Genomic DNA, 18,155 nt, shown 5'->3' with positions numbered 1-18,155 from the left:
TACTTGGGCACCCAGTAAATATGCGTGGATGAATTAATGAGTGAATGAATGGATAGCGGGACCATTAAGGCATCCCATGGGAAACTGACAAAGTCTAAAAATAGGAGTAAAGAATTAATTCACCTTTGTGGCCCAGGTCTTGACGAAGCAGGACCTGCCAGGAAACTTTCTAACCCTTTTCTCTATGTTCCTCTAGGCAGCTTGAAATCCACTCTCCAGATGCTAAGCACACAGTGATCCTAAGGAGCAAGGACTCAGCCACTGCCCAGGCATGGTTCAGTGCCATCCATTCCAACGTTAATGACCTGCTGACCCGAGTGATTGCTGAGGTCAGAGAGCAGCTGGGGAAAACAGGCATTGCTGGGAGCCGAGAGATTAGGCATCTTGGCTGGCTTGCAGAAAAGGTAAGAAAAATACCTTCCTCTATAATAGTCATCCTTCCCGAGATTCCCCCAGCGCTCATAACCACTAAAGTTATCTCATTCCATAGGCTGATTCTCTCATTCACAGTCTGTGTGGATTTCTTATCCCTCTCCAGCAGGCTACAGGCCTTTACATTATACAGGGGTTTTGTCTTAATTGAATTTGATTACCTGCATTTAGTTAAACATGTGGCAGATTGCACGGGGTCCAGGTTGTTGGATGATGGATGAACGAGTGAGTTGAGGAATAGTTTGATTTTAACTTCTATGTATGAAGGGAAGGGAAAATAACTCAACCTCAGAACAGAGCTGTTGCTTTGGGAGGCAAGGAAGTCCAAATTATTGCTTCAAAAGGGTTTGTGTGGGTTTTGATGAGCCTGTTTGTTAATAACACAGACACTTTTGAGATGATTCAATTATACATTTACAAGTAACAGCAAGGATTACTTGAGCAATTACTATAAGCTGGCTCTTTTCTTATGTTACCTTATATTTTATTTGTGCTGTTAAGCCAGCCGCTCTTTAATGCCATCATTAAAGAGCACCTATTTTTGTGAGGCACAGTGCGAGGCAGGAGTCGGGGAGGGAGTGAACACATAAAAAGACTTAGCCTCTGTCTCAGAGAGGACAGCTGCTGTGGAAAAGACTTTGGGTCATATTAACACGGTCCCTGATTTCTTTTCCCAAGTTATGGGATATGTTAAAGATAGTAAAACTCACTTTGTGGCCATCTCTTGGGAGTTACTCTTTCTCTCTATTTCAAAGGATTGAGTCTTTGCCATTGTCCTTACATATGATTGCTGTCCCTTGAAGTTGACCTTGAGTGCTCAGGAACGCTGGACTTTGGGGATGATCTGACCTCCCAGTGACTCACTTTCTAATAGACAGTAAATGGGAATAGTGAATGTCACAATAACACGTTTCCTGCCAAAGAACTCTGTCATCTGAGAAGGCCCGGTCATATGGCACCTGGAATAATACCTGAACACACCAGTTGGCTGTTTTCCGTCATTGTGCTTTGTTTGCAGCAGATCATGCCTGGGTCTTAGCCTAACAATTTAACACCAGATGGGTTGTTTGACTTGGTATTGTCCTATCTCTCAGAGATTTCAAAGAACCAAAGGGACAATGCAGGTGATAGGAGCATCCAAATTCATAATAAACACAAACCACCCGTAGCCTTTCATGAGTTTATGTGTTAGGGTTCCTGAAGAAAACAAGACCATAAATCTGGATGGCTGATACGATTTTGAAAGTCACATCTCTATCACTCTCCACTTTCTACTCTCTTCAAATGCATGTGTTTTTATTAGGAAAGGGCCTGATAGTCAAGGATCTTCCCATTACAAGTGGCAGAAAACTCAACTCAATTTAGCCTGAGCAAAATGGGCATGCCTGGGTTCTGATAACTGCAATGTCCAAAGATAAGCTTCAGGCATGGTGGGATCCAGGGACTTAAATAATGTATTAAGTCTAAGTCTCCATCTCTTTCTTTCCCTGTCCTTTCATTAGTTTATTACCAGGCTTCCTCTTTAGTTGGCCTGACGGTTCCAGGCTTATGTTTTCTTTGCTCCTGGTTGTCTCAGTGAAGAATGGCTTCTTTGCCCCAATTGTTCCAACACAAGTCCTGAGATTATAAGTCTAATTGGGTTGACTTGGATAATTTGTTCAGTCTTAGTGCTGAAATCAGCCTCACCTAAGTCATTTGCAGTGAGGATGAGGAGGGGTGGTTCTCTAATGGAAAAAATCAGGTGCTGTGCAAGAAAAACAAGCAATGGATACCAGGGAAGCAAAAGCAACCAACATTTACTGTAGAACAAGAGAAGGAGCTGATTGTGATGAAAAATGCTCTCACTTGGTTAAGGTTCTGGGTGGACTTGGAGATACAGCACATATTTTAGGATCCTGGCAGCAGATGGATGGGAAGGTTGAAAGGGATAATTGGAAAGGATTTAATGCAGGAATAATTTATAAGGTGTAGCCAAGGTTTGGAAAACCAATAAGAGAGAGAGAAGAACTCCAGGGCCAACAGTAGTAAGAGGCCACTACCATCCCTTGACCAGAAAGGGCAAGGAGAAGCAGCAGTTACCTGAGACTAGGGAGGCTTCTAGCTGTAGAAAAGTGCCACCTACTACCACTGTGGTATTTGGAAGAGAAATGCAGCCCCTGCCAACCCCTGCCCACTGACCCCCTGCTGGTGTCTTCCAAAGGCTGAAGCTGGCTGGAAGCCAGAGGCAAGAAGCCCCATGGATGCACTCTTAAGGTGAGTCTCCCAGGGTACAGAGAAGGATGGGAAAGGTAGAGACTGGATCTGAAGGGGCAGAGGGAGGCTGGCCAACACATACAATCTTGCATCTTCCAAGTTGATGGTCTTAATTCTTAGAGGTACTTTTCTCTCATCTCTTTAAATACAAGCTATGTTTAAAATCATTACCATTATTCATGAAATTAAAAAATCTTCCAAAGGTTACTCTTTCTCACCTATAATTTGTCTCATGCCTTTTGCTTATCCCAAATTATTAGCAGACATATTATTAGACATTCTCATGGAACAGTAATAAATGTGCATATAAAGCTCTTCCTGTTTTTAGCATATGATTGTTCTTATGATGTAATTTCAGATCATCATTCCAGAGGTCTCCTTAAGGGTATTATGCAGAGTATCTGTAAGAGCAGTAATGATCATGGATAATTATAAGAAGCAAGAATGTCTTTTATTGTCTTCATTTTCACGCTTCTCAGAAGATTACCATAGATCAAGTTTAAGGGAACAAATCCAAACTGGATTTTTTTGAATAAATATTTAATACTGAATCCTGGTGTGCAGATATATGAATGGTTTTTAGCAAAATGTTACAATGAATGGCAAATCCTTAATACGATGCCTTTCTTATATTATCATAAATACCATGAATTCGCTTGGTATTTGTAAAGACATAAAATGTGATCCTATATCTATCTAGCTGTAATTTATCTTAAATTGACATTCTTTGTCTTTTCCTATGTTGTTATATTTTGATTTTGTAAATTTATCACAGTCACTCTGTGACAAGGTTGTACAGATTATATTTAATTTAGTTTCAAGTTTTTAGAAGTGGCATTTATGTGAACTCAAAAAATATGAAACAACAACTTCCTTTTTAAATTTCCGTTTAGTGCAAATCTTAAAATCTCCTCAACACTATACAGGAGGAAAATTTAGTATTAACATTATTTTTCTTCATGAGATAGTCAGGAGACTTGAAGAATGGCTTCTGAGAAATGACAGGGATTTGAGTGAATGGAGACATTTCCCTGCACTCCAAGAGAGGAGAAAGAAGGAAGGCCTGTGTTAGTATGGCTTGTTGGGGGACTGGGGGGAAAGACCAGAGACTGATCTAAAGTGAAGCGAGAGTTCATCCTGGAGAAAAGTGATAAGAGGACCTGACACCTTGACTAGAACTTGATTATGGAAGATTTTTTTTTTTTAATAGACAGTGTCTCACTATGATGCCCAGGCTGGAAATCCTGGACTCAAGCAATCCTTCTGCCTCAGCCTCCCAAGTAACTGGGACTACAGGTGTGTGCCACTGCACCTGGCTACCAATTATGGAAAATCTGCTTTCGTCTGTGAGCACTGTCACCTGTAGATGGGTCATGTACATCAATGTAAAGCCCTTCCCATGTCCATATTGGCCTCAAATCTTTCTTTCTTTTTTTTCTTTGAGATGGAGTCTCACTCTGTCTCCCAGGCTGGAGTGCAGTGGCGTGATGTTGGCTCACTGCAATCTCTGCCTCTGAGTTCAAGCGATTCTCCTACCTCAGCATCCTGAGTAGCTGCAATTACAGGCACATGCCACCACACCCAGCTAATTTTTGTAGTTTTAGTAGAGATGGGGTTTCGCTCTGTTGGCCAGGCTGGTCTCAAACTCCTGACCTCAGGTGATCTGGCCACCTCGGCCAGATCCTGGGATTACAGGTGTGAGCCAACGCGCCCAGCCAGCCTCAAATCTTTTAACTCCTTGCAAGCCCCCATGTGGCCCAAGATGAGCCACTAACTCCTGTGAATTGTAAAATGCGTCATGCCCCAAACACATTTTTCCCAATCTTTGTTTCTTAGTTCATCTAATCCTTTTACAATTATCGTTACATTTCAGATAAGAGAAAAACAAGCTAAGTTCTGACTCTCCTGCTACTTAGAAAAACAGTAATAAACAGGGACACAGCAGAATTGTTGAGTTATATTTTGTGCTCAGTTCATCAGGCATTCCCTTTGCTTTCCCTTGTTATCTCGGTTTGCAAACTATTTCTTGTCAGATTAAATATGCAAAAACACAACACAGCAAAACAAAAGCCCAGATGGGAGCTCTGAGATGCAAGTTCAGGTATCAGCTTTATTAATTTCCATTTCGTATTCTTTCAAATGGGAGCGTTTAAATAGTTGTGCCTCCCCATGGCGTTACTGGAGAAAAGGAAGTTGGTAATTCATACTTATTATGGGCAATATGCTTCAAATAATCCAAATCCAATGAGGTAAACTTGTAGTATTTGAGTAACTTTTCTAAGATCTCTCCTCTAGTATGCGGTAGATTTAGAATTTGAGCTTCTCTTTCTAACTCCAAAGTCCAGCACTTTCCACTAAGCTGACCTTATAAAGGGGCCCAGGAAACATCTGTCCTTATGAGTAATGCCTCCAACAATCCCATCTAGAGCAGTATCACAGACCAGAAGCACAGTTTCAGAGCTAAAAGACATACTAAGATAATTCAAATCCTTTTAAATTATGAAAATAAGGGAAATTTCCATCCTGGCTAACATGGCGAAACCCCGTCTCTACTAAAAATACAAAAATTAGCTGGGAGTTGTGGCGGGCACCTGTAGTCCCAACTACTCTGGAGGCTGAGGCAGGAGAATGGCGTGAACCCGGGAGGCAAAGCTTGCAGTGAGCAGAGATCACACCACTGCACTCCAGCTTGGGCGACAGAGCGAGACTCCGTCAGGAAGGAAGGAAGGAAGGAAGGAAGGAAGGGAGGGAGGGAGGGAGGGAGGGAGGGACGAAGGGGAAATTTGTATACCTAGGCCGGGCGACACTTACCAAGATCTTCTCATCTCTCCTATCCATATACATCCTATATCTTCAACTGCTTCCATTCTTCTCATGACTCTAAAAGAAGAAAAACAAGGAGGAGAGATTCTCTCCTTTCTGTCCTTCTCTTCCATTCTTGACTATGTCAATCAACCAAGTCTCTCTGGTTAGGTTCCTTCTTTTATCTTCCACATAGTAATCCTCCTCCCTTTTCTTCCTTCCTAATTTTGTCTTATAAAAGTTCAAACAACAGATCCTACAGAGACTGAAATCATATTTCATAGGGCAGATTAGGGGAAGGCAATTTGTATATACACATACACACACACATCTCTATGAATTTCAGTTATCACTATTTAATTAGATATGCCAGTCTTTCAACAAAATGGTTCAAGTTTCTGCTACCGAGGCATATTAACTGTGAGTAATTTCACAAAGTACAGACCTTATTGCTAAGTCTTCAGTTCACAAATTCCACCATGTAATTAGCAGATGTACATCCTGACTGGTGACCAATCACATCACTTCTTTCAAAGTCTGTGGGTGATTGGCCATGGCACCTCTGTTAATCACTTCACACGCAGACAGCAAAGGAGATAACTCCCTTTCCTCCCTGTCTCCCAGTGACAAATCCATATGACACTTCACAAGGATGGATCCTAGAAAGAGGGAGTTGTCCCACAAAGATGACAGTGCAGCAAAGGTACAAAAAGTGATAATACTGGAAATGAAATTTGCATCAAACGTAAATGGAATGATAGCAGAAATAGCTGCCCTTGGGAATGTTCACACTGATACTGTTCTAGATAGCCGCCAGAAGAACTTAGGGAAGGTAAACGTATAACCCGTTAGTGAAGACTGTAGCTGTGATGAAGGATGAAGATGCCCCAGAGGAGGTGACACTTGTGAAAACTTCACATTAAAGGAACTCTCAGAGATAGTTCACATCATTGAAAGTGCAAAGGATAAAATGTTGCTAGCTGATCCAAACTTAGAAAGGATGATGACAATTTGCCAAAGCATTAAAAAAAAAAGGCTCGTTCTATATTATAAGTTAGATGAGAAGAAGACGAAAAGTTCTGTTCAATCCTTCTAATGTTTTAAATTAGAGATGACTAAATAAACATTTACTCTTTTTCTCATCTCCCTATGCGTATATAAACTGACAGTAAGACACTTTTTAACATTTTGATAAAAAGTTTTAAAGGTCATGTAATGATCCTAATTTTTCCAACTGATTAAGATTGCTTAGTGTGGTTTCAGCTTTCATAATCATTTTTATTACCCAGCACTACTGTGCAAAGGCAGAACTGAGCGATTTCTCAATCTCTCTACCTCCCTGTATCTATCTATTCATCCCTATCTAATTACCTATTTATCTATGTGAATATATTGATATCTCTCTCTATATATATACACACACACACACGTATGTATATATTATAGTCCATATTCTTACATAATTTGTTAGATCACCATTAATTTTCAGTTCCAACAACAGCAATTTACTCATCCCCCCTAATTCCAGGTAACTAGAACCAACCAAGTGATTTCTTTCTCTAGCTACATTGCCCACCTACATTAGAAGAATCTCAGTGTGAATGTAAAATAGCCCTGGCCCTAAGAAAACAGGCTGCTGTAATCAAGATCTTGACAGTGTAATTAACAGAGAGATATTTTTGGAGCCCCTAAGCATATCAGCCCCACCATCTGCCTAAAAAAAATTACCTAAGTCAGAATTTCTCACTGCTTCTTCCAGGGAGAAAATAGTCTCTGACCTGAGGGAACTCCCATCTGATAAGAGAGAGAAATAGAACTACTGTCCGGGCTACCCTGGCTTGCATCATCCCTAAATCAAGACTACTGGTTATGGTAGAAAACACAGTCTGTTAATGCAATTAAGTGCTAATAGGCCTGTTGTGTTGCTTTAAAAGGGAGTCATCAAGTTCCTGAGTGAATCACCTCTGAGATGGAGCAAGACTAAGAAAAAATCTGGCAGCAGCTTGGGAATCTTCCCATTAGTCTTTTGCTACAAGTGTTTAAACTAAATGTGCCAGTATGAATTTCATTCAGATTGCCTCCATCATCTATTCTCTCAAATGAAACATCAGAGATTTTAAATTGGGATGAGTGAGTAAGTGGGTGGCAGCGGCAGTATGAAATATGCCCACTTTTCTGCATGCCTTCACAGTCATGTGAATTTAGTAAATGGAATTTAGTAAAGTGAATTGTTCTCACCAAAGTGGAAACATCAGAGCTGCCCATGTAAGAGCAGGGGTGCATGTACATTTTATTTCTTGAAGGCTGATTCATATAACTTTATATGGGCCTGCTTCAGTCTCTTTGGAGAGAACCATGGAACTTGAGATAGAAAGCCCCCTGTGCCTGGTCACATGGTGCTATGGTTTGAACTTGTCCCCCAGTGTTCATGTGTTGGAAACTTAGTCCTTAATGCAACTGAGTTGGGATCTTTAAGAGGTGATGAGGTCTTGAGAGCTCTGCCTTCATGAATGGATTAATGTGATTATCACAGGAATGGATTAGTTATTTCAGGAGTGGGTTCCTGAGAAAAAGGATGACTTCAGACCATTTCCTGTTAGTCCACACGCAGACAACAGGGCTGCCTCAGGCACTGGAGGCCCCACATCTGTCCCAATGGGCCTAGGATTTGAGACATGGAGTCAAAGGAGATCATTCTCCATCATTAAGTCTTAATGTTGTTTTCCCTTTTGTGTTTTGGACTTAACTGGGACCAGGTACCCCTTTCTTCTTGCCTATTTCTCCCTTTTGGAACAGGAATGTCTATCCTATGCCTGTCTTATCATTGTATTTCAGAAGTAGATAACTTGTTTTCATTTCACAGACTCACAGCTGGAGGGAGTTTGCCTCCAGATGAATTGTAGTTTGAGTCTCACTCATCTGATGTAGATGAGACTCTGAACTTTGGACTTTTGAGTTGGTGCTGGACCAAGTTAAGATTCTGGGGCTATTGGGATGGAATGAATACATTTTGCATGTGAGGAGGACATGAATTTTGGGGGGAAGGTGTGGAATGCTATGGTTTGAATATGTCCCCAAAGTTCATGTGTTGGAAACTTAGTCCCCAGTGCAACAGAGTTGCATTCATGGAACCTTTAAGAGATGATTAGGTCATTGGGGTTCTGTCTTTATGAATGGACTAATGCCATTATCATGGGCATCAGTTAGCTATTGCAGGACTGGGCTCCTGATAAAAAGGATGCTTGACTCCCTTCCAGTCTGTCTCATGTGCACGCTCTCTTGCCCTTGCTTCTTCTGCCATGGGATGATACAGCAAGAAGGTCCTCACCAGGTGCAGGCCCCTCATCCTTGGACTTCTCAGTCTCCAGAACTATAAGACATAAATGTCTTCCCTTTATAAATTCCCCTTTATAAATTATAGCAACATGTGCCTTGCAGACTCTACTGAACCTACTTTTATTGGGCATTACAGATTGCCCTTTCTTTATGAAACAGATGTGTTCCAGAAGAGCTGCCTGACTTTGGTCAAAACATAATGATTTTCTACTAATTTCTATTATTTGATTTTTCTGGTCACCTCCTCTTTGCCCCACTGGTAAGGAAGATATTTCCCACCTGAAACAGGATGAGATGGCTGAACACACACTACTCAGCACTGGACAGATGAGATTAGCAGTAGTTTATTAGTCACATATACTCACAGCCTGGGAGGAGGACACTGCACACCACGCAGGGCCACATTGGGGTTGCACTAGGGAGCAGAGTGACACAGCAGAAGCACTGGGAAGCATATTTTGCAGTAATAGAAGGATGAGGTGCGCCCTGGTTCCCAGGGGAGATGTGATTGGCTTCTTTGAATAATTTCGCAGGCTGCTAGGGAAATAAAACCCACTAGGTTGAGGACTAGGTGCAGTGTAGCTGGTCCAGCTGATATGAGAACTAGCTGTTTGGCGGGCATATCATGGGAGCCAGGTTAACTCACCAGTAGGCTTTTGGAGTCATGTGAGGTTCAAAGATGTCAAGGCAACACATGATGTTTTAAGCCTTACGATGACCATGAAGCCTACATTGGTCAATGTCTCTAAATTCTTTAGAAGCAGAGTCTGAGATGGAGATTCTTGGGGAGTGATTAACTGAGTAAGGCTCTTAGGAGAAACCTGTAAGGAAGTGAGTGAAGCAGGCTAGGCTGCAGAGGAAGGTAAACAAAAATGTAGTATTAGCTGAAATCTAGTTTCAGCCTGATCCCACTGGAGCTCAAGAGTAGGAATAGCAGGACAGAGCTCTCCCACTTTAAGCCAAGGGAACCAGGACTTTCTACACCCATATAAGGCAGCCATTGGCTATGGGCTCCCATAGAGGTAGAGAGAGGCCATTCCCATCAGCCAGGGCAATTCTGTAGAGAAGGAAAAGGTTAAGCTGTGACCAGTCAACATGTACATCCGGTGAGGCTAGGGTGCACTGGCCTAACAAAGGGAATTTTGGCAGGCAACCAACAATATCTACTGTAATCACTGGTGTATTCCCATGAAGGAAGGAATTCCATCAGGGATTCCTTAGGTATATGGGACCTTTAGGTGGGACAGATTTAAATATAATGGCTACTACTGTGACACGTTGAAGGTTATAGCCACCACCTAGAAATTTACTTTTATTTACAGCTGTATTCACATTCTAATAACTCACGTTGGCATTTACTTGCTCCCTTGTCCCTCACATCATGGAATAATAATTTCTTTTTAATGCTTTGAAATTCTCAAACGTCGTTTTCAGAGTTTCTTTGCATCCTTATACGTTTGGTTTGGGCTTTTTATTACTTCTAATAGAACTGGGCTGCTATGCAATGCAAATGAACACATTTCATTTTTCATCCTGAAACTCTCTCAAGTTGGTATCTTCAGGTTTGTAAGTTGAATTCATTTTCTGGTTTAGCAAGTCAGTCAATTTGAAGTTTTTAAAATATTGATTTTATTTATAATTAGGGATAGAAATATAGGTGAAGCTGTAAGTCTAGAATCTGATTTAAGAACATACATATCTACATATGGGCTGCATCAAGGTGAAAACAGAGATCCTTATGGAGCTGGAGAGGCCAAGCAGGACTCTTAGAATTACATTAGTCACTTTATCACAATGATTCAGAGAGAGAGGCCCTAAAATATTTCTCCACGTGTTTTGGCCCCGCAGCTTGTAACCCTGCCGAGAAAAGAGGCTGCTTCTTATTTAGTTCTATGGCTCCAGTGCCTACACAGTGTCTGGGAAATAGTAAGTGGTCAACTTAATGTTTGTCAAATGCATGAGTCAGTGGACCGGTGATATTAGCCAGAAAATGATTCCCTGTTGCCAGTAGACACTGCAACACATTTTCTCTGAGAATGAGGTACAATTCACATTATGTGTTCAAAGTGGCTTTGCTGGGGATGGGGTAGGAGGGAGGGAAACCCAGGCACCTGGTATGAGTCAAAAAGTGGAAGAGAACTCTGGAAAAATGAGAAAGAATTAAAGAGTGAAACCTTGGGGAGCATGAAAGGAGAAAGAAGATGGAATGATAGTTGGTTTCTGGTCATGGTGACCCATTCACCAAGCTCTCTCTTGCCCTAAGTAGAATTGACACGTTCCTTCTGTTCTGAAAAGCTTCTGAAATATAACTCATAACGCCTATTATTACACTTGTTTGTTGAACTATTTTGTTGGTGCAAAAAGTAGTTGCGGTTTTTGCCATTGCTTTAATTATGCAATTACTTTTGCACCAAACTAATACTTTATTTTGGCTCACAAAACATGTGGCTGTACAGTTCATTGCACTCTCTGACCTCCCTTCCCTACCTCTCCACCTTCCCATTTCTCACTCCTTGTTCTTTTATTCTCCACTCTGCATACAAACAGACTAAATCTTCCGCGAACTAATCTTGGCATCTTTTCAGTTGCAGAATTCCTAGATACTTTACTGTATCTTCTTTTCCCTAGTTAGCTGTCCACTTATAGGGTCACTTTCCTGCTCAGTAGCACCTCCACTAGTGGGCATGAAAGAGGGAAAAATGGCCGAGCATGGTGGCTCACGCCTGCAATCCCAGAATTTTGGGAAGCCAAGGTGGGTGGATCACCGGAGGTCAGGAGTTTGAGACCACCCTGGCCAACACTGTGAAACCTCGTCTCTACTAACAATACAAAAATTAACCGGGTGTGGTGTTGAGAGCCTGTAATCCCAGCTACTCGGGAGGCTGGGGCAGGAGAATCACTTGAACCCGGGAGATGGAGGTTGCAGTGAGCAGAGATTGCACCACGGCACTCCAGCCTAGGGGAGGGAGAGGGAGAGAAAGAAAGAAAGAAAAAAGAAAGGAAGGGAAAGGAAGAGAGAAAGAGGGAAAGAGAGAAAGAAAGAAAGAGAGAGGAAAGGAAAGGAAAAGAAGAAAAGAAAAAAGAAAGAAGGGAGGAAGAGAGAGAGGGAGTGAGGAAGAGAGGAAGGGAGGGAGGGAGGGAAGGAGGAAAGGAAGGAAGGAAGGAAGGAAGGAAGGAAGGAAGGAAGGAAGGAAGGAAGGAAGGAAGGAAGGAAGGAAGGAAGGAAGGGAGGGAGGGAGGGAGGGAGGGAGGGAGGGAGGGAGGGAGATGCATATTAACCCAGTTGGATTCTCATCAGAGGCATTGGAAAAAAATGTGCTAGAGGATTCCATCAGTAGGCATGTCTGTGTATTTTACAAAGTTTCAGGCAAACATTCACTTTTTGTGTGCCTGGATCTCCCAACACACCATAAGATAACCTGAAGTCCATAGTGTCGGTGCTGAAAACAAAAAAAAATCCCTGTTGTGTGTGGGGGCTGGGGGTGGGGGGAGTTGTGCATGCCTGCTGCACAATTTAACTGGCTATATATTAGCTGTTGAATTCAAACATCAAACATTTTGGCTAAGGTGAATTTGGAGAACCTAGAAATAAAATTGGGGTCAACTAAGTGCAATAAGAACTTATTGAATGAATATGTGGGAGGCAGGGAAGGGCAGTGAAGGTTGCAATACACCCTACTATAGAAGGAAGAGCAAGGGCTTTGCATGGAGACCTACGTGGATTTTAATCCCCAGTTTGTTACTTATTGGTTGAGTGACTTTTGACAAGTTTTAAAAAAATCTTTAATCCTCACTTTTTGTGTCTGTAAAAAAAAAAAAGACATTAATACCTACCGCAAAAGATAATTTTTACAACTTAATTGAAATTGTTTTTGTATAATGGCTGGCACAGGGCCGGCACATAGCATCCAATAAATTTAATCCAGCAGGTGAGGGCAGTCAGCTCTCTAGCTTGCATGTCTTGTTAGAAAAGTAGCAGTTACTTTTGGAGTATTTTTGGAGTGGAGTTTGCAATAGAAGCCTCTAGAAATCTCCAAATTTGTGAATGCTACTATACGTGTGTGCACACACACACACACATACACACACTTTCTTCTATTAGGTGCAATAAAAATGAGTTGTACTGGACTTTTTTTTACTGAAATACTGACTTACCAAATGGCTCAGAACTACTGATCCAATATTCTATTCTTTAATTTATCCCTAACTTCTATTTTCTGGCAAAGAACTATCATCTTCATAGAACTTCCATCATCAACACCGTCATTTGGCTTTTTAGGCCATTTTACAAAAATGTGTGTGTGTTTCATGCCTTCATGCAAGGGTAGGACAGCAGAGCCATGCTGACATGCCTAGAGAGGGGGTTGTCTGGGCCTCCTCCAGGTCTGAGTGTCAGCCCACACTTCAAAACTGGCCCTTAACACAATGACAAATTAGTGCAAAGTCATCAGCATTCAAGGTCACACAGAGTAAAAACTGTATTAAATATATGAAGGCCAAAGATCTACCGTAAATATTAGAGTAAAAACTGAACTTAATAAAGAATCAAAATCAATACTTAACAATAGTGCTGACAAAATTAGGGAGGGAGAATGCGCAGTGTGAAATGGGGTTTCCAAGAAAAGCTTGATGGGAAAAATCAGACTGAATAGTCTTCAAACAGGGGAAAGATTTGAAAGCTTCAAATGGATCATAGATGACCTGCTGCCTAATTTCACAAGGTCCTGAAATAAAGAACATATTACTTCATGTCTGGAAAAGAGGTCATAAATCAGAGTTACATAAATCAATCCTAAGTTCCCTGAAAATGAAATCAATCTCTCTCTCTTTCTCTCTCTCTCTTTCTCTCTTTGTCTTTTTCTTTCTCGCATTCTCTCTATATATGTATATATTTCATATATATATGAATCATATATACCAATACCCCATTATGAATCTTGTAGAAGTAATTCCATGTTTACAGAACTGTAAATTATAAGAACACCTTTCTAAAGCTTATATAAAGTATTTTAAAAGGCAATTTTTAAATTAGTATAAAAATGATCTTTCAACAAAAGCATAAAATAATGTACTCATAATTGCTGTATTTCTTTTCACTGCAAGAGACCAGAAATTGAAGGAAGAAGTATTTTTAGGAATTTTAGCATTCTTGATGGCTTTTGTAGAAACTAAACTAAACTAATACATAGATATGTATTTTATTGTTTTCTCATTTTTCTATTTAAACTTTTAACAAACTAAAACCTTAAACATAATTGCGAGTTATTCTGGTGCATTTGAAAAAGACAGGTTTCTGGAAGCTTCAACATGGACCTTGATATTTTTCTGAGAAAATAGACCTCAGAAATGTGGAAACCAACTTCTCCTGGCTCTAGATTTTCCACCCTCTGCCCTTTTAACGTATGGTTTTTCCTCCATGCCAAGCTTCAAGGCTTTAGCTTGAATAATAACTGGGTTGAAAGGTAATTTCATCCAGCGCCCAACAGCCAGAAACCAAAATGGAACTATCACAGGAATCTATTTTTATTTATCCCTCATCTTTTAGGGATTGAACATCTTTTTGCTTATAATCAAGTGATTTTTTTAAAATATATGATTAGTCATTTGCTTATCCATTTGATAAACACTATTCGGCACCCATAATTCACTCATTCTGTAAGTAACTATTGAGCACATACAATATGTCAAGCAAGTGAAAGCACTGGGACTATGATGGTGACACGTCAGACAAGTTCCTTGCTGCATTGGAGCTTCTTTCAGCAGGGGAGGTAGATAATTTGTAAGAAAACAAACAATTCAGATTGTGATAAGTGCTGATAAAGAGAATGGGCAATATGAATTTAAGGGACGAGAAAATTAATTTTAGATAATTGTTTATAATAGGCGAAGCAGTGAGCTGGAGATACAAAGATGATCTCAGGGAACTCAGAAACAAATGAGGAAGACAAACATGGAACCAAAGAATTTCAAATACAGACCTGTGCATGCCATAATTTATTTCCATATTAAATCGATGGGGGCTCTTAGGAAGAAATCAGCTCATTTGGACTAAGAGTTTAAGAAAGTTCTTAAACTGAAACTTAAAAATCAGGTACAGAAAGACTTTCCAGGTTGCAGAAATAGTATGTGCAAAGGCTTAAAGACGCAAAATGCATGGCCTCGTTTAAGAATAGCCATTAATCTTGGGTGGCTAGAGCACTAAATATATATATTCAGGTGATACTGCCTTTCTTAGCAACACCCTTAGGCAGTTGTACCTTCACTCGTTTGCTACTGTATTGCATTTTTAGAATTCTTCTTTGGAATCGCCTTCAAAGACAGTATCTGAAAATCTACTTTACAGTCATGTGGGCATCCCCCTTAGTCCAAATGTATTTTCTCTCTCTTTTTCTACTTTCACCCTGATTGGCTTAACTGATCACCTTGTACCTATTCCAAGGAGAGCTCCAGTCTCAGAGCTAGGGATCTGGAGGTGAGTTCTGAGCATGGAGCGAGGTTGGACATGCTATTATGCCAACCAAGGCTGACCCACAAAACACCTCACCCAAAATGCATGAGGAAGCCCAATGCCGTAAGTTCCTTTGGAAAATAATTCAACAGCATTTTATGAGTCCCCACCACTGGGTCAGGTAGGTGTTCTATTCTATCTTAGCACTCGTTCTAGTGAGTTTTACATATCAATTCAGTCTTCACCCAGTATTTATAAATCTGTGGATTATCTTTCTTTTAGAAAGTTAGACAGATGTAGCAAACTGCTTTTGTGAAGTACAGCCTAGGGCTTTATGTATGCTACCACAGTAGATTTAGAAGTGAACACTCCAGTTTCTCATTCCACAAAAATATTCTTCCTTGGTGTCCCAACTCTAACAACCACACAAGTTACAATAGCAAAATTAAATATTTGCTTGGTGCTTTATAGAGTGATTTTATATTTGTTACTGCCTTTAACACGCTAAGAGCTCACTGATTCTACACCAGGGGTGTCCAATCTTTTGGCTTCCCTTGGCTTCCCTGGGCCACATTAGAAGAAGAATTGTCTTGGCCCACACATAAAATACACTAACACTAACGATAGCTAATGAGCTTTAAAAAATTGCCAAAAAATCTCCTAATGTTTTCAACACAAATTTGTGTTGGGCCACATTCAAAGCTGTCCTGGGCCACATGTGGCCCATGGGCCGTGGGTTGGACAACCTTGTTCTACACCATTATCTGCCAGAGCACTGCTGGTTTGATGAGTGAGCACATGCCTGTGCACCAGGCTGCAGGCCTCGCTCTGCAGGAGCCACGTTCCCTTTCAGGAGGAACACAGGCATCTTCAGCAACGTTGTGTGCACCTCATGGTTGTCATGGTGCAAAGTGCTTATTGGGATTCTGCCAGAATAGATGTGATCATTGAGAATAAAAACTACTCTTTGAATTGTGCTGACAAGAAAGCTGATCCTCGGTGTCGAAATGATTAGTGTGACCTTTAATTTTTAAAGTGACTTTATGCAAATAGGAGTGGTGCATGCTGTGTAATTTTAAACATAATATTGCATTTGTTTGTTTTCCTTTTTCAAACCAGGACTATAAAAATCAAACTAGGCCTGGCATGGTGGCTTATGCCTGCGATCCCAGCACTTTGGGAAACCAAGTTGAGAGGGTTGCTTGAGGCCAGGAGTTTGAGACCAGCCTGGGGCAACGTAGCAAGAGCCCCCCATTTCTACAAAAACAAAACAAAAAAAAACCCTTTTTTTCATTAGCCAGGTGTGGTGGTGTGCCCCTGTAGTTCTAGCTTACTGGGAAGGCTGAGGCAGGAAGATCACTTGAGCCCAGGAACTCAAGGCTACAGTGATCTATGATCACACCACTGCGCCCCAGGCCATGTGAAAGAGTGAGACCCTGTCTTAAAAAGAAAAAAAAAAAAAAAAAATGAAGCTAATTTTAAGCACCAGTGTTGAGTCAAGTAGTCGAATCTAAAATCACCAACTGCTAGTAATCTCTTCCTCATTGATCCACACTTAAAGGAAAGGAAAAATGATGGTACTACCCAAAAATGTACTATTAAATCATTATTTTTGAATCATTACTGACTTGGAGATCCTTTCCTAATATTATTTTTTCACTCCTACAAGCGTTTGTTGTCCTCCAGGAAAAGGTGATAGGAGGTGTGTAGGCACTATTTGGGTGCTGAATGATGAATTACAGAGGATCATTTAGGAGGCCCTACCCTGAGAGGAACAGTTAGCTTATAAAGAGCTACATCCAGTTAAGGAAGAAATTGGTAGGAAAGAAAGAAGAAAAGACAAAGGGAGAAGAACAGTTAGTTTTTAAAGAGCTACATCCAGTTAAGAGAGAAATGGGTAGGAAAGAAAGAAGAAAAGATAATCCTAAAGGGAAGGGAAGGAAAGGAAATGAAAGGAAAGCAAGAAAAATAAGGAAGGAGAAAGACATGCTGTAATCTTTTTACCTCCATTCGATTCAAACCGGCTTATGTTATTCAGATGGCAGAAATAACATTTGCACTTAAAGAGACTGGCTTTAAAACTTTCAGCCCTGACCTTGAGGCTGCTCACTTGGCCATCTAATGAATGGTATTTGGTTCCTGGAAATATGATAATGCCATTTGCATGTTCAGTTTTCTCCTATTTTGGTGGTAAATCCAATAAGTTCTTCATGTAAGCAGAAAGGCAAATTGATAACCATGAAGCCCTGTGGGTTCTGCAAAGGGATTTTTCCTCCCCTCAATTTTTAATGAGGCCCCATATTCGTTGTCTTCCCCAATGGCTACTTTGAGCAAGATGTGCTCAGTGTATGCTGTTGAGCTGATGCCAAGCTGCTGACCTTTGCATTCGGTGAGCCCTCAGCTGAGAGTCTGACCTAAACTCAGACATATTGTTGGATCCGTCATGTTGATTCTTGGCTCTGATACTAATGCACAGCTAATGAGTTGCATGGTGTACATATTAACCCCAGCTCTGGTGTTGCTAATGCCAGATGCATAGTGAGTTGGAGTTGTGGGGAGGGAAGCAAGATGCCCAGTGCACCAGCATCTTTTTGTTTTTGTTTTTTTGTTGTTTTGTGTTTTTTTGACATAGTCTCGCTCTGTTGCCAGACTGGAGTGCAGTGGCGCAATCTTGGCTCACTGAAACCTTTACCTCCTAGGTTCAAGTGATTCCCCTGCCTTAGCCTCCTGAGTAGCTGGGACTACAGGTGTGCGCCACCACACCTGGCTAACTTTTTTTTTTTTTTTTTTTTATTTTAGTAGAGATGAGATTTCACCATGTTGGCCAGGATGGTCTCAATACTGAACTCGTGATCCACCTGCCTTGGCCTCCCAAAGAGCTGGG

The 18,155-nt window shown here is 41.0% G+C and overlaps 1 protein-coding gene across 1 annotated transcript in view; it reads left to right on the top strand.

The window, feature by feature from the left end:
* The window catches only part of SNTB1 (syntrophin beta 1), a 276,011-nt gene that overhangs the window by 168,250 nt on the left and 89,606 nt on the right, over positions 1–18,155 (top strand). Inside the window, exon 3 of the mRNA XM_015145928.3 lies at positions 197–404. Within this exon, the coding sequence (XP_015001414.3) occupies positions 197–404 (208 nt within the window). The remainder of the gene's footprint in view (positions 1–196; positions 405–18,155) is intronic.

Source organism: Macaca mulatta, chromosome 8 (assembly GCF_049350105.2).
Source record: "Macaca mulatta isolate MMU2019108-1 chromosome 8, T2T-MMU8v2.0, whole genome shotgun sequence".
Lineage (NCBI taxonomy): Eukaryota > Metazoa > Chordata > Mammalia > Primates > Cercopithecidae > Macaca > Macaca mulatta.
The sequence above is the reverse complement of the archived record's forward strand: the minus strand, read 5'-3'. Positions and strand labels throughout refer to the sequence as shown.